At 39.1% G+C, this 24,518-nt stretch overlaps 1 protein-coding gene across 4 annotated transcripts in view; it reads left to right on the plus strand.

The window, feature by feature from the left end:
* The window catches only part of LOC136863292 (uncharacterized), a 731,410-nt gene that overhangs the window by 305,295 nt on the left and 401,597 nt on the right, over positions 1 to 24,518 (plus strand). For all 4 annotated transcript variants that reach the window (XR_011017857.1, XR_011017858.1, XM_067139677.2 and 1 more), the window contains exon 8: positions 6,350 to 6,546. Coding sequence is in view for 2 of the 4 variants with exons in the window: in XM_067139677.2 (XP_066995778.2) it covers positions 6,350 to 6,546 (197 nt within the window). In the remaining 2 variants the exon portion in view is untranslated. The remainder of the gene's footprint in view (positions 1 to 6,349; positions 6,547 to 24,518) is intronic.

Genomic DNA, 24,518 nt, shown 5'->3' on the forward strand with positions numbered 1-24,518 from the left:
TCTCTTCCACACTGATTTTCATTTCATAATTTTCAATAATTCTCATTCAGTATGTCGAGTTGCCCATGTACTTCCTTTGTACGCTCTCCACACCACAATATCATCTGCAAGCAGCTTTACCTTCAGCTCCCTGTCCCCGTATTTTACCTTTGTCTTCTTCACAGTTTCGTCCATAACCATGATGAATAACAGTGGTAACAGCACACTTCCTTGTCATAGTCCAGTGTCGTTCCAAAATCACTCTGCTCTCCCCACACGTCTGAACATAGCTGCAACAGGTTTTTTTACATTACTTGCACATATTCTATCATTTGTTTTTCAAATCCTTTGCGGTGCATTACTTTCCATATCTTTTGCTCTGGGTACACTATTGTAAGATTTTTCCAAATCACTTTATAATATTCTTAATTAGGTTATTTTAATTCCACGTTGTTTCAAATCTAATAAATAAATGTAATTGTGATGTTTTGTATTTCTATCATTGAATTAGTATGGAGTAGGTCCACTATATATCAGAAAATATATCCAACTGGTTTGGTTTTGTGTTGTGTGGCATAATGAAACTAAAGTTAGTAGCCTCAATAACAGGTTCTTAGGCAAGGATTCAGTGGTTTGGATGATGACTTTAGCGGTTTCCATATGTGCCAGGCATTTGCCCCAGAGCGCCATACTTTAAAATATTTGCCAAAGTAATACTGCTAGTTTAAAAGTGTAGCTGCACTTTCATCTCAGTTTTGTGATTTCCTGTCAGTGACTGTCAGTGAAGGATTGGTAAAAGATCCATATTAGCTACTTTTTCAATTTTCTATGGGCGAGTTGGCCGTGCGGTTAGGAGCGCGCAACTGTGAGCTTGCATCCGGAAGATAGTGGGTTCGAACTCCACTGTCGGCAGCCCTGAAGATGGTTTCCCGTGGTTTTCCATTTTCACACCAGGCAAATGCTGGGGCTGGAGCTGTACCTTAATTAAGACCACGGCCGCTTCCTTCCCATTCCTAGGCCCTTCCTGTCCCATCGTCGTCATAAGACCTGTCTGTGTCGGTGTGATTTAAAGCAAATAGCAAAAAGTAGCAATTTTCTATGAAAAAAAGTCGAGCAAAATAATGTTTTTTGTTATACTGAAACAAGAAAAAGAAGAAGAAAAATAGGTTATCTATTAAAAAGGAAGAACACACAGAACCCAGGTACTGTACATGTAGTGTGCCCTGCTTTCACTTTAAAACTGAAGATTTCGAAATAGACCATAGGGCTCAGCTGCTTAAAGTAAAACCAAAGAGGCCTAGTAATTGAAACTTACAAGTGGAATAGTGATGTGTATGTATATTTAAATATATTAGAAGATTATTGAACTGTTTATTGCTCAAAGAGCTGTTACATGTATTGTCCCAAAAATTACATTTATTATATTTTAAATACTGTGCACATTTTTGTCAAGTTCATTGTTTATTTCCTTTCTCTTTAGTAGGTCTATTCTCAATTATGTCTAGCAAGTAGCCATGTGGTGTGGGTCATCTACTTGTAGGTTTGTATTCAGGAGATAGTAAGTTAATGTCTGACTGTTGATAACCCTGAACATGTTTCTTGTGCAGATCCCCATGAGTTTCTTATAGAGTGAAAATGATAATTTTGGGCAAAAGCCCTTAGATTTGCCAAAAAGCAAGTTAAGATGCACAATTGATTCTGATAAGTACATTGTAGGTAAAGAACTTAATTAAGCCCAACGTGTTGTTTCAAGCACAAACTGTTATTCTATTGAAACAAAAATTCCTATGCAAACCAGAAATATATATGAAATGCCCTTCTGTACAGTAAATGCATTTGCAGAAAATGCAACTGTTATTTGGCTATATGCCCAGAACTTTAAGGGCAAATATTACTATATCGGAGACTACATTCATAACACTGTCATGCCACATTATTATTATTATTATTATTATTATTATTATTATTATTATTATTATTTTACTACTACACGGTTCATGGTGTGGGCTACTGTAGTTACGTCCTTGTTCATGAACCATGGGCAATGGCTGAGTGCCCAAGTAAGCGAGTTGATATGCAATGGCAGTGAGCATCTCGAACATATCCTGAGCCATGGCCCTCCTTGTGCTCAGGCGGCTAAGACTATACATTCCACCATGGTCCCTAACCTGTTAGAGGAGAGATCCTCACTTGGACTATGTGTGAGTAGGGTAGCATCCTGCTTCATGAATTTACCAAGCTCAGAACATTTTAAGCAAGCCTCAGACCTATGGGAGTAATAGAATCCCACTGTCATTTGACAGGCGAGGGACTCCTTGGAAACAACTTGGCAAACAAAATGGAATTCGATAGAGATCTATCAATATTAATGGGGCTTATGGAAGAAAGAAAGTAGAACTGGCTAAGTCAGCAAAGAGGATGCATCGGGATGTGCTAGGGGTAAGTGATATTTGGATAAGGGGAGATAACAAGGAAGAGATTATGAAGTGTACTTGATGGGTGTTAAAAAGGGAAGGGCAGAGTGTGGGGTAGGGCTCTTCATCAGGAATACTATTGCTTGCAACATAGTTTCTGTTAGGCATGTAAATGAGCTAATGATGTGGGTAGATTTGGCAGTTGGAGGAATTAGGACGAATATTTTCTCAGTGTATTTACCATGCGAGGGTGCAGATGAAGTTGACAAGTTTTATGAAGCACTGAGTGACATCGTAGTCAGTCAACAAGGGTAGGATAGTACTATTGGGCGATTCATTTGCAAGAGTTGGAAATAGAACTTAAGGATACGAAAGGGTGTTTGGTAAATGTGAGGAAGATATGGAAGGTAATAGGAATGGGAAGCGTTTGCTGGACTTCTGTGCTAGTATGGGTTTAGCAGTTACGAATACATTCTTCAAGCATAAAGCTATTCACCACTACACATGGGAGGGTAGGGGAACCAGATCCGTAATAAACTATATCTTAACCGAATTTGAATTCAGGAAATCTGTTAGGAATGTATGGGTTTTCCAGGGATTTTTCGATGTTACAGACCACTATTTGATCTGTAGTGAACTAAGTATCTCTAGGCCTGGGAGAGAGAAAGCAAAATCTGTCTGCAAATGAATAAGGGTAGAAAATCTCCAGGACGAGGAAATAGACAGAAGTACATGGATGTGATGAGTGAGAAATTCCGAACAGTAGACAGTAAACAGGTTCATGATATAGAAAGAGAATGGGCGACATACTGGGATGGTGTAGTAGAAACAGCAAGGGAATGCCTAGGAACGACTGTGTGTAGAGATGGGAAAAATCTAACATTTTGGTGGAATGAAGAAGTGAGTGCTGCTTGTAAACATAAATGAAGGCTTATCAGAAATGGCACCAAACAAGGGCTGAGGCAGACAGAGAATAGTACATAGATGAAAGAAAAAGAGCGAAACAAATAGTTGTTGATTCCAAAAGGATGTCTTGGGAAGCTTTTGGTAATAACCTGGAAAGGCTAGGTCAGGCAGCAGGGAAACCTTTCTGGACAGTAATAAAGAATCTTAGAAAGGGAGTGAAAAGGGAAATGAAGAGTGTTTTGGGTAATTCAGGTGAACTCATCATAGATCCCAGGAAATCACTGGACAGGTGGAGAGAATATTTTGAAAATCTCATGTAAAAGAAAATCTTCCTGGTAGTGTTGCGAACAACAGAGCTCATGGGGAGGAGGAAAATGATGCCTGTGAAATTACGCTTGAGGAAGTGGAACATTTGGTAAATAAATTCCATTCTCATGATGTCTAATTTTACTGAATATAGGTTCAATGAAAGAATCTTTATAGTCTTAAGATTAGACATTGTCTGCAAACCACGCTTAGCAGAGATAAACCCAGTCACAATTCCTATTCAAACTTCACACTTAATGACAGCATTTATAAAGTCACTAATATATTTGAAAAGAATAAAGTAAAGATATCTTTCTGTACTGTTAACAAGAGTACTGAGGTCTTACATAATGCAGCCACTATAAATAAATCCAATCCTTATCTCAGATCAGGATTATATAGATTTCAGTGCAATGACTGTGATAGCGCCTGTCTTGGGCAAACTGGGGGCAACTTCAAGATAAGATATGCTGAACATTTTAATGCTATGAGATACAACAGATTCTCTGCAGTAGGCCAACATGTCCATGAATTAAAACATAATTTCACAAGCTTGGAGCAAGACATTCAAATACTACAGACTTTAAGTAAAGGACCATTGCTGGATGCTACTGAATTATGTTATTTCCATCTAGATCAGTATTTCAATGCAAATCTCAATCTAAATGATATATCTGAGATACCGAAAGTTCTCTTTGATTTCCTTATAGCATTTTTCAAAAATGTTCAAATTCCAAACAAGAATTTAATTTTACGTATTATACGCAACAAGTTTTCCCAACATTTGTTACGTAGTCCACGCTCACCAGATCCCCTCCACACGCCCGCCTCACACGCCCTGCTTTGGCCTACCCCTATCGCCCCTCCCTTGTCCCGTCCAGATATGCATACCTGACTCGAGCTGTTCATTGTTTAATGCATGTTACTTGCATTACGATCTGTCTACGGCTGTATGGGGTAAGTCTTGCATACATTTATATTATTGAGTAGAGCCTCAACACTTTCCGCTTCGAATCGTTAATAGTGGTTTTTTATTTATTTTTGACAGGTTCCACATTTGAACTGAGAAACATAGATCTTACATACACCTTAAGGAGCTATTCATATGTTTCCACCTCATAGGCCTTAGATATAGATATAGAAGAATTCCATCATACCTAAATTTTATCCAGTAATATTCACGATTTTTAAGATGACTGTGCAGTTTATGAACCATAATTGAATGGACACAAAATGTTTTATTATTGTAAACCGCTCACCAAATTTAATGAACTTACTACTGTACGTCCACGGGGACATCAATCAACTTGAGAACTGTTCAGTATATGTTTGACTCGCAAGTCTTCTACTTGTTCAGTAAGTTTTTATCTGGTCTCATTCTTTTTATTGTAGATTTCATAGGGTTTTTTTATATTACGCACAATTTAAGGTCTGTCATGAGTTTTATATAATTTGCCTATTTTCCGTTTCTTTGTACAGCTGAAGATGACGCAAAAATGTGTCAAAACTAGTACTGTGTATAATTAGTATGTTGTAATTACATCTATATAACAACATTATTATTGTATTATATTGAATAGGTGGACATTAAAAGTGTACTTATTGTTCACTAACCTCGCTGGGTGATTTTAAGAAGATAATGCCTCCATTCAAGTCGATTCATGGAGAGAGTGATTTAAAACGTGGTATTGATGTATTAAAAAGAACAATCCCCATGTGGGTGGGGGATGCAGACGAAGAATACACCCACGGTATCTCCTGCCTGTTGTAAGAAGCAATTAAAAAGGGCGACCAAGAGATTGAATTATAACCATGAAACTACTTGTGATTAGTACCATCACGCGGGGAACACCATGGGCCGCCTTTACTTGCGAGTGGTACCACTGTGTTAGGTAAACAATAGGTTTGTGATTGGTAGCAGCAAAGAATGGTTTACTGTGGTTTTACAGTACCTGTGATTAGTACCTCTATATGCAGAACACCACAGGGTTACGTTGCCTGTGATTAGTACCATTATGTGAGAAACACCATGGGTCTGGGCTTTGCCTGTGATTAGTACCACTATATGAGCGACACCATAGGTATATGTTGCCTGTGATCAGTACCCACTATGTGAGGAACACCACAGGAATACCAATGCCCATGATAAGTATACCTATGTGGGGAGCAACATGGGTTTGCGTTGTCTGTGATTGGCACCATTGTGTGGGAAACAACATACATTGTGGGTCAGATCCACTGACTGTTTTAAGTTCATAATCATTGTTCATAGTCATTTTTTTTGTGTTCTAGACAGTGGATTGATTTTGATTTATTTTTTTAACTGTCGGTATTGAGGGTTGAATCTGCTGATTATTTTAAATTCATATTCATCTATTCATTCTTCATCATCACTTTTTGAGGTCAGTGGATGAATTTTGGATTTTTAAATTGTCATTACATTTCGTCTCATTTTGTACCATTAGAGGCTCTTAGGCCCCTGTAAACAAACATGATTATCATCATCATCATCATAATAATAATCATCATCATCATCAAAAAGAACAATAATTAGCATCATCAATTATTCACATATCCCTCTTTTGATGTAGGGGATGCCCACTGAGGTAACCTGTTATTCTACTAACCTTTAATGAAACTGTGTTTGGTCAGAAGTATTCAGATGTTCAGTGTTTATGGTGTTCAGATATAAGTACCTGTTTTGCAAATTCATTATATGTATTGTCTTTCATATTTCATTCTAGAGACTTGGTATAGAACAGCCAACTGCAAACAGTGACCCCGCTGGATTGGCTGGTTTAAATGAGCCTCAGCTCACAAACTCCTCTGAACCACGTGCAGTAGATCCTTTTCCCAGTCCTCCTAGAGGGGCATCAACTTCAAGACCGCCATCATCCCCCAGAGGTGTTGACTCACCAACATACAGTGATGTGCTAAGGAGGTGAGATCCCTCGTATCTTTATTGATTCAGCAGTTCATGACCAGTGTGTAGTATATTTTGTTAGTATAAAAGACAATATGAAAAAAATTTGCTTTTAGCAGAGTATCACTAAGTGTCCTTACAGATTAGGTTTCAGAAGGGCTATTCCAGTCAGGCTCAACTTACAGGATTCCAGCAAGATATAGCAGATATTTTAGATTCAGGAGGTCAGCTGACCTATCCAAGGCTTTTGATAGGGTAGATGATGGGAGACAGCTGATGAAAATGAGGTTTGTTAGACTAGACAGAAGAGTGGTTGAATGGGTGGCTACATTTCTAGAAAATAGAATTGAGGGAATTAGAGTAGGTGTAGCATTTTCTGATAGTGTAATGACTAAGAGAGAGAGAGAGAGGGGGGGGGGAGGGGAGGTGATGCATGGTAGTGTTATTGTATCTTTGTTTTCTTGCATAAGTAAAGAAATGGAATCACAGGTAAGACTTCCTGCAGATGATGTTATACTGTACAGAGTAGTGAATAAGTTAGAGGATTTTAAGCGACTGCAAAAAGACCTTGACAGTATTGTGAGATGGTCAGGTGGGGCTGTACCTTAATTACAGTTGCAGCCACTTCTTTCCTGCTCCTAGCTCTTTCCTATGCTATAGTCGCAAAAAAAAAAAAAAAAGAGGGATGGACAGCAGAAAATGGTATGATGGTAAATGGGATGAAAAGTCAGGCTGTAAGTTTCACCAACAGGAAGATTCCACTCTGTTTTAATTACTGTGTTGATGGAGTGAAAGTACCTCACTCAGATCACTGGAAGTACTTAAGTTTTAATTCATGTCATGTAAGGAAAGATCTTAATTGGAGTAATAACATTAATGAGTTAAAGGTTACAGATTTCTTCACATGTTAAATGAAACGTCGTATGACTTTTAGTACCAGAAGTATCCAGGGACATGTTTGGGTCGCCAGGTGCAGGTCTTTTGATTTGACTCCCGTAGGCAACCTGCGCATCATTAGGATGAAATGATGTTCCGTGCCAGCGAAATTAACCAATGACGGTTAAAATTTCTGACCCTCCTGGGAATCAAACCCGCGACCAAAGGCCAGCACAGTAACCATTTAGCCATGGAGCCGGACCCTTCACATAGTTATAAAGGTATTTAGGGGTTGTAGTGGGGATGTGAAGGAGAGGTCATACAAGTCTATGGCAAGACCTCAACTTGAGTATAGTTCCAGTGCATGGGGCCCTCACCAGAATTACTTGGTATGAGAACTGAAAAGGTCCAAAGGAAAGCACCACTATTTGTTCTGGGTACTTACTGCCAAAGGAGAAGTGTCATGAATATGTTGAAAACATTGGATTAGGTAGACTTGGGTGTAAGATGAGCTGCTAGACTAAGAAGTATGTTCTGAGCTGTCAATAGACAGATGACATGGAATGAAATCAGTAGATGAATAAGCTTGAGTGGAGCTTTTAAAGGTAGGAATGATCATAATATTAAAACAAAAAACACAGAAGTTAGAATTCAAGAGGACAGGGGCAAATATTCATTTATAGGAAGATAAGTAATGGATTCAAATAATTTATCGAGGGAAATGTATGTTAAATTTCCAAGTTTTTGAAATCATTTAAGAAAAAGCTATGTATACAGTATATGTATATGTATACCCGAGGGACAAACATAAATGCAGATCAGAGAGGTGTGATTGGATTGACTGACTGAATTCCCACACCCTTCTGATGGAGGCAGAGGATCGAGCTGAGTTGACCAAGATTGTGGCCAACCTTCATTAATTAAGAAGGCACCAAAATATGATGATGATGATGATCAATAGAAAATGGTAAATAAGAATGTAAACTGCCTATGATACAGGTTTAAAGAAATTGTTGAGTACTGTGAAAACAGGTATGTACTAGTGATGTGCGCGAGTGACGGTTGGACTTGCGAGAATCGAGTCTGGCGAGTCCAAGCCTCGCCGAGTAACCCGTGCGAAGTACTCGAGTCTCCACTGTGACGTCACGATCCATAACTGCGACCTGTTGCCGAGCAGTCGGAAGAAATGCCCCAATCATTATATACTGTTACAACAGCTATGTAATTGATGACCATAACGTGAAACGCGAGTGTAAGACCGTAACTTATTCGTTTCGAAATGCCATTCGTTTAGTTTGTCACACAATGTTCTTCCTTTTCTCTTTCGTCTATATTTAGTTGGGCGCGTTCATTACAGCACCTCTGTAGCGTAACGGGTAGTGTTACTAACTCCCATCCTTGGAAGCCTTGGTTCGATACCCGGTACCGCCAGAAATTTTAGAATGTCCGGAAGGCTGGTATGTGATTGAAATGGTACATGCAGCTCACCTGCAATGGGGGTTTTCCCGAAAGGAGCTGCACCACCTCGGGATGAGGATGTGAGTTTGCATATTTGCATTATATCGCCCAGTAGGTTAGCCTTTGGTAACTTGAGATACGGAGTAAAGATTAGGAACATGATTTAACTATTCATTGTAGGCTTCCTTCCCTCTTCCTTGTCTATCCCTCCCAATCTTCCCATCCCCCACCAAGGCCCATGTTCAGCATAGCAGGTGAGGCCGCCTTGGCAAGGTACTGGTCATTCTCCCCAGTTGTATCCCCCGACCCATTGTCTCACGCTCCAGGACACTACCCTTGAGGCGGTAAAGGTGGGATCCCTGGCTGAATCCGAGGGAAAAACCAACCCTGGAGGGTAAGCAGATTAAAAAAGCAATCTAGCTGTATCCCTATTTATTCTTCTTCTTAATCTGCTTAACCTCCAGGTTCAGTTTTTCCCTCAGACTCAGCGAGGGATCCCACCTCTACCGCCTCAAGGGCAGTGTCCTGGAGCTTCAGACTCTGGGTCTGGGGATACAACTGGGGAGGATGACTAGTACCTCGCCCAGGCGGCTCACCTGCTATGCTGAACAGGGGCCTTGGCGGGGGATGGGAAGATTGGAAGGGATAGGCAAGGAAGAGGGAAGGAATCGGCCGTGGCCTTAAGTTAGGTACCATCCAGGCATTTCCCTGGAGGAGAAGTGGGGAAACCATGGAAAACCACTTCCAGGATGGCTGAGGTGGGAATCGAACCCACCTCTACTCAGTTGACCTCCCGAGGCTGAGTGGACCCCGTTCCAGCCCTCGTACCACTTTTCAAATTTCGTGGCAGAGCCGGGTATCACCGGGCGAGTTGGCCATGCGCGTAGAGGCGCTCGGCTGTGAGCTTGCATCTGGGAGATAGTAGGTTCGAATCCCACTATCGGCAGCCCTGAAGATGGTTTTCTGTGGTTTCCCATTTTCACACCAGGCAAATGCTGGGGCTGTACCTTAATTAAGGCCACGGCCGCTTCCTTCCAACTCCTAGGCCTTTCCTATCCCATCGTCGCCATAATACCTGTCTGTGTCGGTGCGACGCAAAGCCCCTAGCAAAAAAAAAAAGAGCCGGGTATCGAACTCGGACCTCCGGGGGTGGCAGCTAATCATGCTAACAACTACACCACAGAGGCGGACCATCCCTATTTCACATTAAAAATAACATAACACAGTCACTAGTTACGTAGATTCATCTGAACACACTGCAGACAATTGACAGTGCGAGATGCAAGGTTCGGTAAGGGGTGCAATGTTCACACAATTGTAGAGATCAGATATACCACACACAGCTTTAAAAGCTTTGCGGTCAGGTATTCTTTGTATAGTCACGACCGTACAATAATGCCCTTTATAATATAAATAGAGTAGTCGAAAATGTACGTTTGTCCTGCCTGATCTCTACAATTTCACACTGTGCGCCGGTAAAATGAAATGGCGTATGGCTTTTAGTGCCGGGAGTGTCCGATGACATGTTCGGCTCGCCAGATTCAGGTCTTTCGATTTGACACCGGTAGGCGCCCTGGTCGTCATAATGAGGATGAAATGATGATGAAGACAACACACACACCCAGCTCCCGTGTCCGCAAAATTAACCAATGATGGTTAAAATTCGTCACCCTGCCGCGTATCGAACCCGCCACCCCTGTGACCGAAGTCCAGCACGCTAACCATTTACCCATAGAGCCGGACTGTAACTCATAAGCACCTGTGTCCACACATTCCTTAGTTTACGTTACAATATGGTTTTGTTGTGTAGGCCTATACATTCACGTAAATATGGCATAATGTACATCAATTTGTACGTTATATCACTGTGCATTATTTGGAAACGGACCCAATACTTGTCCTTGGCCTACCTAAAATATTAAGCATCGTGTAGTTTCCATACACGGCTCGCAGATAACGCTGCCAGCGTCCTCGGCCTCGAGTCCGGACTCGAGTACCTCGAGTTTTACGATCCCACACTCGAGTCTTCGCGAGTCCATTCGCAGCCCATCACTAGTATGTACCACTAAGTGTGGTAAGGAATGGTAAAGACCTGCTATATTACATACATAGATAAATATGTCATTATAGACTTTTATGCCTATCAGTGTTCAGTCTGCAAGCCTATGTAATTTTACAAAACTCTGCCACAATCCTCTATTTGTAACTAGCTCTGTGGGCTCATTAATTCTATACTTCTTACATTTAAATCATCAGAAACTGAGTCTAACAATCATTGTCTTGGTCTCCCTCTACTTCTCTTACCTTCTTATTCTTCATATGTAATAAACTTCATTTTGTTCCGTATTGACAATGAACAGTGACAAACAGGGGAAGGGAGGTCCACCTATTCAATACCATTTGATTAAATACCAAATATCTGTATTAGTTATAAGGGACTAGTTTCGACCCTGTAAACAGAGTTATCTTCAGCCTTAATTACTAGTTAGAGAAACATATAAAATCTTATAAAACACAATCACCAATATTCCACTGACAAATGTATATGAATCCTATTAACAAATGGTGTTCATTAGCTCTTATGTGTCACAGTTAAAATATAGTTGTTTATACTTATGTCTTTGGTCATATGAGTAACTTGTCTTCTTTGGAAATGCAGTGGTTAAAATATAGTTATTTATACTTATGTCCTTGGTTGTATGAGTAAGGAAATGTAATCATAAGGTAAAACTATATGAATACACATTCACATTTAAAAGAGATAAATAAGTTAATGTAACACATTAAAATCTTCTTCCAGTAATGAATTGCAACGTCTATCCTTGGCTAAGGTTGAAATTAGGCGTCTTTTAGTTGTGCTAATTATTTTACTGATGAATAAAACTTATTCTTTATTTACATTCAACAACCCCAACACACATAAAATCACCAATGTTTAAAAAAAGTATAATCAGAGAATAGCCTTTAAAATGAATAATAATAGTTATTCCATTTTTCATAATATACGGACTATAAATCAATAAAATTTTCTGTCAGGCATCTACAAATTAAAATGCCAAAACTACAATATTACTTACGTAGGTCAAACAGGCCATAGCAGGGCTGTCCAACGTTCATTTCTACGCGAGCACATTCACATGATAACTAAGGGTATGCGGGCGCCAGGTACAATTTCACTAATTCGACTACTGTTATTGGTACTACGACTATATAATAATAATAATAATAATAATAATAATAATAATAATAATAATAATAATAAATTTAGAATTAAAAATTATATGAAAATATATTTACTCACATAATTAATGTGAAATCTGGCACTGCATGCTCGCTGCAAGTTGAGGAAAGTCTGGTGTGTAACTGGAACAGGCTGCTCTTAACGCGTACCCCCCGCGGGTGGGGGACGCACATGTAGAATACACTCGCGGTATCCCCTGCCTGTCGTAAGAGGCGACTACAAGGGGCGACCAAGGCATGATAGAATTAGAACCACCGGGCGAGATGGCCGTGCGTGTAGAGGCGCGCGGCTGTGAGCTTGCATCCGGGAGATAGTAGGTTCGAATCCCACTATCGGCAGCCCTGAAAATGGTTTTCCGTGGTTTCCCATTTTCACACCAGGCAAATGCTGGGGCTGTACCTTAATTAAGGCCTCGGCCGCTTCCTTCCAATTCCTAGGCCTTTCCTATCCCATCGTCACCATAAGACCTATCTGTGTCGGTGCGACGTAAAGCCCCTAGCAAAAAAAAAAAAAAAAAGAATTAGAACCATGAAACTACTCTTGATTTGTACCATCATGCGGGGAACACCATGGGTTGCCTGTACTTGCGAGTAGTACCACGAAATTGGTACGAAATAGGTTTGTGATTAGTAGCAGTAAAGAGGCTGGCCTGGGGTTTTCCAGTACCCGTGCGTCGTATCCATGTGAGCAACACCGCTGGTCTGGGCGTAGCCTGTGAGTTGTACATCTTGCCTGTGATTGGTACCCACTATGTGAGGAACACCACGGGAATATCGGCGCCCAGGATTAGTACACCTAGGTGGGGAACCTTATCGGTTTGCGTTGGCTCTGAGTGGCACCATTGTGTGAGAAACATCATAGGCCTGCGTTCCCTGTACGATGTGCAATCCTTGTGAGTAGTACCATCTTCTGTGGAACACCGTGAGTCTTCGCTACTTTTGATTAGTACCCCAACATGACAAATGCCATGGTTCTACTTTACTCACGACATGTACCATTCTGTCAGGCCTTAGATGTGGATTTTGCACCCCTTTAGACATCAAGCATCATTGTGCTTTATAAGTTCTTAGTCAGTAATAATATTATTTACGATCTTTTTTGAGTCTGATCCACTGTTTTTTTTTTTGAGTTCATGTCCGTCCATTCATTCTTCATGACATTTTTTATTTTATTTTGGTCAGTGGATGGATTTGAACTTTTTGTTATTTCATTTTGTACCATTAGGGGCCAATGACCTCTATGTTAGGCCTCTTTAAACAACAAACATCATCATCATCATCATCAGCTCTTAACGCGTCATCCAGGTGTGAGTCTGTCAGGCAGGATCGGTATTTGTTTTTTATTATGTTCATAGACGAAAACACAACTTCACAAAGATAGGTTGAACCAAAAGAAGATTGCATCTTCAGAGCAACACTGCAGGTAATGGGATATTTTTTACCATCCACCAGAGTTCAGAAATTGCCACATGTTGCGTAGGAGGATTTTAAAGAAAGGTCTGACTGAAGGCTTAAAATTTCCATTTCTAATTCTTCAGGATTATAATTTTCGAATATTTCACACACCCTCCCTCCAAGCTCACAAACGTCAACAGAAGCAAAGGGATTATTGACAAACATGATCACTGGTTCAAGCATTGAAAACTGGCTAATCTGCTACCAAATTTGGACCCAAGAGTTTCAAGATGTTTAGCAAGATATGAAAAATCACGCTTGCCGCCATTTACTGTATCTGCCATAGATTTCAAATTTGGAAAATGTGAAAGGGAATTTCTATTTAAATGGACAATCCATACCTTAAGTTTCTTTTCAAATGCATTGACAATAATCATCATACCTGAAATATTATGATCTTTTCCTTGCAATTCGAGATTTAACTCATTTAATTTTGAGGTGATGTTTGCCAAGAATGCTAATTCGATTAGCCAAGATATATCGTCAAGTTCGTGATAATATTTCCCTGGAGATGATTTCATAAATTCTCGTATCTCATCCAACAGGCAGCAAAACCGTTAGTGTTTTCCCCCTACTAAGCCACCTTACGTCAGCATGAAGGATGACGTCACCATACTCCGAATCTGACATACTTAAAATATTTCTGTACAATCGATGATGAGTAGATGACGATCTTTTATAATTCACGACATGAGTTACAATTTTCATGACATGATCGAACTTTAAAACCTTTGCGCATAAAGCTTTTTGGTGAATAATACAGTGATAAGAAAGAAATTTTGGAAATGATTCATCCTTAGCGCAAAGAGAAAGAAATCCATTATTTCTACCAGTCATAGACGGTGCCTCATCTGTTGTTATAGCGACAAGCTTTGACAGTGGCAAGTTACTCCCTTCGGTGAATTCAACAAAAGCATTAAATATGTCTTCTTCCCTAGTACGTCCATGAAGTGGCAATAGCTTGACAAATTCTTCCTTTACTGTAAAATCATTAAAAACCATTCTAGCAAATACACACAACTCAGCAGTGTCAGACATATCAGCACTTTCATCAAACTGGAGTGAAAAATGTTCACACGATTTCAAATCCTGATGTAATTGAGATTCCATATTATTAGAAATCTGTTCAACCTGCCTAGCAACAGCTTGGTGAGACAACTTAAGTCCTTTGATTGAAGATATCAATTCAGATTTATCTTTGTGAGATTCGAACAGAGATTCAGCAGCATTTAGCATAGCTTCTTTCACTCCTTCCACATCACTGAAAGCTTTTTTCCTTTTAGCTAGGACGTAACAAACTTTGTAAGAAGCTATTGTCACGTTACGTGTTTGCTGAACCGGCTTCTTAAACACACATTGTTGCAATGCTAATTTAGATTTTAGGTCTTTCACTTTGTGTTTTATTAGTTCAGAATTAACAGGAAATTCACTGTCAAATTTTTTGTGATTAGTCAAAAAAATGTCGCTGTACATTACTTCTTTTAGGAACAGACACACTAGCATTACACAATAAACACACAGACTTTCCTTTGTTTTCAATAAAGCAATACTGGTCCTCCCATTCACTGTTAAAGTTATAATATTTTTGCCTTTTAGCCATGTTAAGAAGAGTTATGTTTAATGAAATATAACTGATTATAAACTGAATAATTTAAAGTTTACATAGTAATGAAAAAAAGCACATAAAACATGTTGAATGTACAGCTTATCACAACACAAGGCACTCAAAACATATTCCATAAGCCCTGTATAAGCTCACAAGTAATACTGAATGTTCGCCTGAAAACTAGGAACTGGGAACATTCCAATTTCAAGACTTTCATAAATCGTTTGTTCATTGCTTACGGCACAGCTTTGTTGGGATTAGTTACTTTTTGGGCAAATTGGGTGTCCCATTGTCGTCCTGGTGAAACTCTGTCGTGGTAGGTAGTTTATGGCATTGCAGTCAAGTGAATCATAAGGAAGTGGTTCTGTTTGGCAGAATAAATATGTGGCTATATTTGGCTCAGTGAGTAGAGAGGGCCTTATACTTGGCGCTAGTCCCCTCCACAGTGAGAGGTTTGAGGAGGATTTCCCTTTGTCACAACTACTTACATGTCGAATAGCTCTCTTTCTGAACCTTTCTTCTATCTCTTCACTAATTGCGGACACAAGTCAGTCAGGCCTAGATCACATTTATGGCTTACACAAAGCTCTTTGTGTATTTGGAGGTACGGATATAACAAATTTCCTGACTTTGAGGATGGTATTTTTAAGAAAAAAGTAAGAATATTTATTGAAATGCAAAAGTATTGTTTTCAAATATTAAGTAAAATTTAATTTGGAAATTAATTGCGAAGGGCGCCATAAAAGGGCACCTCGGGCACCGCGTTGGACAGGGCTGGGCCATAGCTTCCTAAAAAGGTACATGGAACATATAAATGCTGTGAAATATGATAGATTCTTGGCAATAGCACAGCAGATACACGAATCAAAACATAGCTTTACATCTGTCAACAAAGACCTAAGTATCATAAAAGTTGAGAAAAAAGGCTCAGTGCACATCATCTTAGGAAACCACTATATTCATTTTGACCAATACTTGAATCTCAGTTTTAACATTGATGATAAATCCAGTATTCTCTTTGATTTAATTATCCCTGTTTACAAAAAATGTAAACTTAAAAGTAGTAAACCAAACCTTTCAACTTCCACTCCTCCGTCCCTCCAACCCATACATGCCCCTCCTCATTTTCCCCTCCCCTACTCCCCACCATCTTAGTCCATATCACTGGTCTTCTTGTACTATCAGTTTCTGTAACCGCGCGACTTAGAGCGCGTACATAAATAAAAATAATCATAGAAATAGTAAATAACAATAATATAGAAATAATATAATACATAATAATATGAATAATGAGGTAGAAATATGACGCAGTGGCGGAGAATTCATATAAACCAAATACAGGGAACACTTACAGGCCTAAAACTGACAACTAAGACAGGATGTGGAAGCTGCGGGAAGCCCTTATCGAGGTACATGGAACGTATGACGTTATGGGGGAGAAAAAATTTACAAGAAACACCCTCTAGCTCAACTATATTAAAAATGACAAGAAAGTTTTACAAAATACGGTTCCACGACACGGAAACAAGACATACCTAAGTAACTTAACATAAAACTTGTTTTAACAATGAAGGTGATGCTACATTAAAGGTATAGTTTAAAACGAAAGTATTTAATGGATAAAAGATTTGAAACTACGGCAATTGGAACCTAGGGTAAACTCGGACACATCAAATTAAACTTTAAAATGAGCTCACGCATCATTTTTCCCAAGCCGGCAAGAAGACCGGAAATGGCCCGATTACAATCAACCAATAAGATCAAACTTACCCTAGATTCCTGGACCTTTTGCCAATAGGAAATCTCGTTACCATATATGGTAATTTTAACATCGTTAGCAATTACACAAGTTCTGGAACATTACGATTACAACACCAAAATTTCATCGTAGGAAACCGCACGTGTGGTACAGGTACAGGATGCTCCAAAATAAATCACCTTACAAATTTTACAACAGATTACATAAAAAGTACATTTAAAAAAATCACTTCAAAACACTTTTGCATGTTGAAATGTTCATACAGTTCAATGTTTCTTGATGTTTCCATAATTTAAAAAAAATTTACAAACATATTTCAGTTACACAAAATTCCAGTAGAGTCCAGAGTTGCAAAAAAAATTAAATCCTTCAGACAAATAAAAAAATTAAAATTTACATTTCCAAACACACAGTAGTTTCAGTTCTCCGTCCCACCAACCGGTGACATTCTCCTCCTCCCAAAGTCAAGCTCTGCTCGACAAAAAAAATTTACCAAAAATAACAAAATCTAAATGAACTTAAAATGGGAGGCTTAATGGAGATCAGAATATTTTCACAACGCCACAAATTGCACCACACCACAATTTCTTATCATCGTTCTCTTCAGGAACGTCCATACAGGCAAAAACCAGTAGAGCGTTGGTATCGCTGTCAAACGAAGTCGTTGACCGCGGCCGTTGCCAACGTCTCCATCCTAATTGCAGTCCAACCATTGCTCACATACAGCCTCAGCACAGCCTACCCAACTTAGTGAACAGGTCCATAACTGGCGAAGGCAGGTGGCACAGCACAGACTACTGTCACCATTAAACACCTTTCCATTCCACCATCAGACATTAGTGGCCAATAGGTGTGTTGCAGACTCCAAATAGATATCCCAGGTTGAAATGTCAGTGGCATCGCAGTAACTGGAACATAAACATACGCAGCAGAAATTTGGAACTGAAGAACTTAGGCCACTGGCCTGAACTATTGATGACTTTAAGAGGAGCCTTGAGTTTCGAGGGTGGGTTTTTTGTGTTTTTTCATTAACAATTACAAGCCTCCTTAGGGAGATTCCCTCTCATGTTTCTGGGAAACCCCAGCCCTCCTGGCAAGTGCTATTTCAGAATTTCAAAATTTAGGAAAATTAAAAAACTAAAAGAAAATTTGCCAGAGTTTACCCCAGTGCCAAAACATTATAAAATCCCTAACTAATCATCAATAAACTTCTAAACTTACCCCAACAGACATTACATTAAATTATATCTAATATGATTATACATAACCCTTCCCATTACAACTAAAGTAACTTAACTATATTAACTACAAAACCCGAAAAATAGTGCGCGCCAATTAATTAAAATTTGCTTACAACTAATTCCTTATAACTACCAAATTAAGTTACCGTGTGCGTTCTTAATCACCCAACATGAAGGAACAGAACGAAACAAATGAAAGGAAGAATTTAGAATGTTACAAGGGAACTCAAAACCGAGAAATAATTAATTACGTTAGCTTGCAACCACTTTCAATGAATTGAGGATAGTAAGTCACTATTTATTTACCCTGTCATGTACTCATGAAATTTTTACATAGATAGACTCACATTACGTATTACGTGTCACACCAGTCAACTTAAGGCGCAATCAAGCCAGGAATACCAAATGAAAATCATATTACTTTATCAACAGGAACTCAAAAATGAAAAACAAAAGCGATGCAAGAGTGCACATGCAGACATCCAACTCACTGATATAAGAAATAAAAAGGTACAAGTACAACCTTCATACCAGAGATTACCAGATAACCGCACGACACACAAGACTACCAAGCTTATCTGTTCTTCGACATACACACACAGACAACATCAAACCACCAAAACAAGTGCGACGATCACTGAATCAGCATAACCAACGAATGGTAAAAGGCACGGACGACCTCAATACTGACTCTCATCACATGACATACAAACACAGTACACATACATACATACACACACACACACACACACACCCGTGCGATGACACATCAAGAAGTACCCACAAAATAAAAGGACAGAACATCAGAACATGACCTCAAGTACCCTTGAACTTATCACATGACAATGAGACTCTTAGGGCCAATATTGTACTCCTAGAAGAGGAACGGCCTCTCAGCACCTTAACCCTAAGTCTCAGTACACACACACCTATGCCTACCAAAGGCACAATTATATTCAAAAATCGTAGGACAGATACAGCACAGCTACAAATTTAGAACCGTACTCAGTCTACAGAATCCCATACTTCTACAAATTGAGTACATAAATTTGGAAGACACGAACCCGTAATGCAAGAAATTTTAACATTGATAAAATCGAACAAGACAAAACAATCAGGAAAATTAACTAAAAGGCTTAGCTAAATCACGATACCTTCAAAATTTTGCTAGTGACAAATTTAAAATAACAGAAATAAAATCTCGACAACCTGCAGACCTACTAAGAATTAACTAATTTATAGCTCAGCGTAAGGACACCAAAATGAACATTTGCAGAAAATCTTCCTAGTATTCATTCTACAATAACAAGGGACATCATTTTCCATCTAGGCACCTAATACCAAAAAAAAGATTACAAGGAATCTCATACCAGATACACTAGATTTCCAACATGTCACGAGCACAAGTGCAGATCCGTAACCCGTCAAATTTGTCCAAAATGAGCCTCAGCATTACCTGGTCTAAAAATATGGTGAACACGTGTCACCCTATGAGCCTATCCAAGTCCTCATAGAACCCTCCCTAGCAAATATAGGAATACACGGGTAAATAAATATACGTGACAAGGAAACCGACACTTACACGATGGAAAAGCACAAGACAAACTAGGAAACTTTCGTAATTTAGCAGCTAATTGGGAAACAGTCACCAAAATAGTCCCATACCTACTTGGAAACGAACCCAGATCCAGCAAAAGACCAAAAACAACACAACATGACCGGAAATTTAAGTACATACAGAGCTACAACATGACGTAAAAATTACCTTTAAAAGATCACACACGTGGAATACTGCCAAATATAACATACCAGGCGACAAGAAACAAAATTTTGAAAATAATTTGCCGAAACACGAGATTTACAAACAGGAAAACACTCGAAGAAATAGACGAAAATTCACAACATAACCTTAAAATTGTTGCCGAAAATTTACCAAAAGAGAAATTACAGAAAAACTAAGGAAACTCCGTGCTAAAATTCAATCAGAACACAATGATCACTCTGACAATTCACACCACAATTTACGTATCTGGAAGAAGAAAAAGAAGATGATTACGACACGAGAAACTTTTATAAGATTGAATTGAGCGCTCATAATCTCGGAAGTTAGTCAAGCAATCATCTGTTTTCAACACAATACGCAACTCAGCTGTTTGGGAGATAACTTAAGTACAGCACTTAGCATAATTTAATGACATAGCCTAAAGCCACAAGTAATCCCACGGGTGTTACGATGAAAACACACGAATCGAAAAAAAAAACTTGACATAATCAAAAATATTGAAATTTATCAAAGAAGACTTTCGGAAGGCGAACACAGCACACGACATGTGAAGATATCACTTTACTAAAAAAAACGTGGTCAAGTGAAATCTTGCCACACAGAAAAATTTATTGAAACTAACGAAACCAAAAACTTGTTACAAATAGTGACGCACTATTTCCTCCAACCGTTAATTACAAGAGAAACACAGTACCGTAACACAAGACTGCACATCGCGGAACGAAAACACGTGGTGAGATGAACTCGCGCAAGAATCACGAAAACAAAAGCGGGAATTAAGAACACACACGGAAAACTTACAACCTATATTCAAACTTAAAAAATTTAAAATTAATTTTAGAAAAGTTAGCCGAGGATGATCATTGTAAGCCTTCGCTCCTTTCCATAACCACGCTCTGCTACCAAATGTAACCGCGCAACTTAGAGCGCGTACATAAATAAAAATAATCATAGAAATAGTAAATAACAATAATATAGAAATAATATAATACATAATAATATGAATAATGAGGTAGAAATATGACGCAGTGGCGGAGAATTCATATAAACCAAATACAGGGAACACTTACAGGCCTAAAACTGACAACTAAGACAGGATGTGGAAGCTGCGGGAAGCCCTTATCGAGGTACATGGAACGTATGACGTTATGGGGGAGAAAAAATTTACAAGAAACACCCTCTAGCTCAACTATATTAAAAATGACAAGAAAGTTTTACAAAATACAGTTCCACGACACGGAAACAAGACATACCTAAGTAACTTAACATAAAACTTGTTTTAACAATGAAGGTGATGCTACATTAAAGGTATAGTTTAAAACGAAAGTATTTAATGGATAAAAGATTTGAAACTACGGCAATTGGAACCTAGGGTAAACTCGGACACATCAAATTAAACTTTAAAATGACATTAAGCGAAGAAATAATGAAACACAAAAGGAATTAAACTAAATGAAACGAAACCAGAAAACATTGCAAAAACACTGAAATAACACATACCTCGGAAAGGCAGGAGCTCCCGAGGGTAGCCCTCGAGCGCGAACGCTCGCTAGGGCGGTCGGATGGAAAAGACGCCGAGCTCACGCATCATTTTTCCCAACCCGGCAAGAAGACCGGAAATGGCCCGATTACAATCAACCAATAAGATCAAACTTACCCTAGATTCTTGGACCTTTTGCCAATAGGAAATCTCGTTACCATATATGGTAATTTTAACATCGTTAGCAATTACACAAGTTCTGGAACATTACGATTACAACACCAAAATTTCATCATAGGAAACCGCACGTGTGGTACAGGTACAGGATGCTCCAAAATAAATCACCTTACAAATTTTACAACAGATTACATAAAAAGTACATTTTAAAAAATCACTTCAAAACACTTTTGCATGTTGAAATGTTCATACAGTTCAATGTTTCTTGATGTTTCCATAATTAAAAAAAAATTTACAAACATATTTCAGTTACACAAAATTCCAGTAGAGTCCAGAGTTGCAAAAAAAATTAAATCCTTCAGACAAATAAAAAAATTAAAATTTACATTTCCAAACACACAGTAGTTTCAGTTCTCCGTCCCACCAACCGGTGACAGTTTCAGTGTTGTTCTTCATGTGTCTACATCACACACTGTAGCACCAGGGGGCGAGCCTTATACAATCTTATATTTTACTTTCCCATACACCAATCTTTCTTAGTTTACTGGATAATTTTTTCTATTTTTCTTTCTTTCTTGTTCCAGACATTCACTCTATACTGAATTGTTTGATCAATCCAACTCGATCGGAAGTCCACCTACTCGACATTCAAATTGTGAATGTCCCTTAGTTGAACATTGTAACTACATTGATAGTGTTATATCTAGCTACTTAACATAATTATAAACACACAACCACCACTCGCAGGTTATACAGCATACGTCAACACCATGATGAAAATGTTACCGTATCCATGTAAGTTGCAATTCATTACTGGAAGAAGATTTTAATGTGTTACATTAACCTATTTATCTCATTTAATTGTGAATGTGTATTCATATAGTTTTTTAAGATTACATTCCCAAAGAAAACAAGTTGCTGATACAACCAAGGACGTAAATATAAATAACTACGTAGATCGAGTCATAAGTCATAGCGACTTTTTTTTCTTCTCGTGAACAAAAGATAACACGGAAAATCTAAGATATGAATTTGGAAATGTACGGTGTGTACTTGCTTATGATGCCACTAGATGGTGTATGTAAACAACAGTGTGGGTCTAAGCATGCCCCCAAGTTCACTGTGTGAGTGAGAGCGTCACAAAATGAAAGTCAACAAGCAGGAGCAACGATCGTATATTAAAATAGCAGTTCTCCGCGGCAGAAATGCACGCCAGTGCCATGCAGAGTGTCATTGATAAATTTATTTACAACAGTTACTGCAAAGGCTTCTTCAGCAGTTGTTCAAAGAATCTTTCATATTTTGGATTAGTGCATTCAGATGTATGTAATCAATTAGGCGCAAAGAAATCCTGTATCTTGGGTTTCTGTTTCAAGTATTTAATAGCAATGTAAAAATGTAAACGCTGAACAGAAAAGTGAAAGATTGTTCAGTACATACTCACTCGCTCACTCACTCACCCCGTAGGCTTCTGAGGGACGTGAAGTTCCCGTGCCGATCTCACAGTCCTCTTCCATCCTTTTCAATCTTGAGCCTACTCTTCCCAATTATCAATTTTGAGGGTCCGGTATACCTTGTTGATCTACTTCTTCCAGGTGCTTCGGGGTCTTTCTGAAGGTCTTTTCCCATTAAGAGATCCCTTGTATAGATCTACTGGTGCTCTGTTATCCTGCATCCTCAGTATATGTCCAGCCCAGTGCAGTCTGTTGGATTCTATCACACCCATTATAGTGTGTTGTTGAGAGAGGGTGTAAATCTCATAATTAGATCTTTTCTGCCAGCTTTGAGAGATAGGATCAAACCATGGGCCAAATATTTTTCTATAAACTTCATTCTCAAAGACTTGCAACTGATGCTGCTCTTTCTTGGTTACACTCCATATCTCGGAACCATACAGAAGTACTGGTTGAATGATTGTATTGTAGATAATCATTTTTGCATTCCTTGTTAAAAACTTGGAGCCTCATATAGAGCTCATAGAATAAAATGCCTCATTTGCATTCTTAATTCTAGCTTGGTGCTCCTGTTGCCTTCGGTTTTGCTCATCGATTAATGCACCAAGGAATTTAAACTCCTCTACTCTTTTAAATATATATTTCCCAATTTTCAGAGGCATTCTGTCGACCTCCTCATGATTTGGTCTCTGTACAACCATGTAATGTGTCTCTTTATCATTTACCCGTAAGCCAATTTTTGCTGCCATTTCCGCTAGTTCCACAAATAACTGCCTAATTTCTAATTTGTTGCAGCCAATAAGAACAATATCATCTGCATATGCAAGGACTTTGTTGTCTCCCCAATATGATGCCAGCAGTTACGAAAGTCAATCAAATATAAACGGGATTTTTGTTCCTGAACATCAGCAGTTGGTAGGACTGGCTCTGTGCTTCTGCTATGCTTAGGCAGGACAGTTAGTAGTGGGGAGTGCGTGCTATTAGATATTTCTCGCTGTTTCGTCAGTAACGTGCACTATATCAGAGCAACAGTTGCACCCCTCCACTACGCAACGCATAATTATATAATATCTTTCTAGTGAAGGAGTTTCAGCAGTGGAAATTTGCCAGAGTTTGACTGCACAGTTCAGTGATCAAACACGTACGTGTGTGTGTGTGTGCGTGCAAGCGTGCGTGCGTGCGTGCGTGCGTGCGTGCGTGCGTGCGTGCGTGCGTGTGTGTGAGGGGAGGCAGCACCAGTGAAAGCCAAGACTCAACTGTCAGCCGGCAAGGTTCTTGCATCCGGGAGATAGTAGGTTCGAATCCCACTATCGGCAGCCCTGAAAATGGTTTTCCGTGGTTTCCCATTTTCACACCAGGCTGTACCTTAATTAAGGCCATGGCCGCTTCCTTCCAACTCCTAGGCCTTTCCTATCCCATCGTCGCCATAAGACCTAACTGTGTCGGTGCGACGTAAAGCCC

Source organism: Anabrus simplex, chromosome 2 (genome assembly GCF_040414725.1).
Source record: "Anabrus simplex isolate iqAnaSimp1 chromosome 2, ASM4041472v1, whole genome shotgun sequence".
In the NCBI taxonomy this organism is placed as follows: domain Eukaryota; kingdom Metazoa; phylum Arthropoda; class Insecta; order Orthoptera; family Tettigoniidae; genus Anabrus; species Anabrus simplex.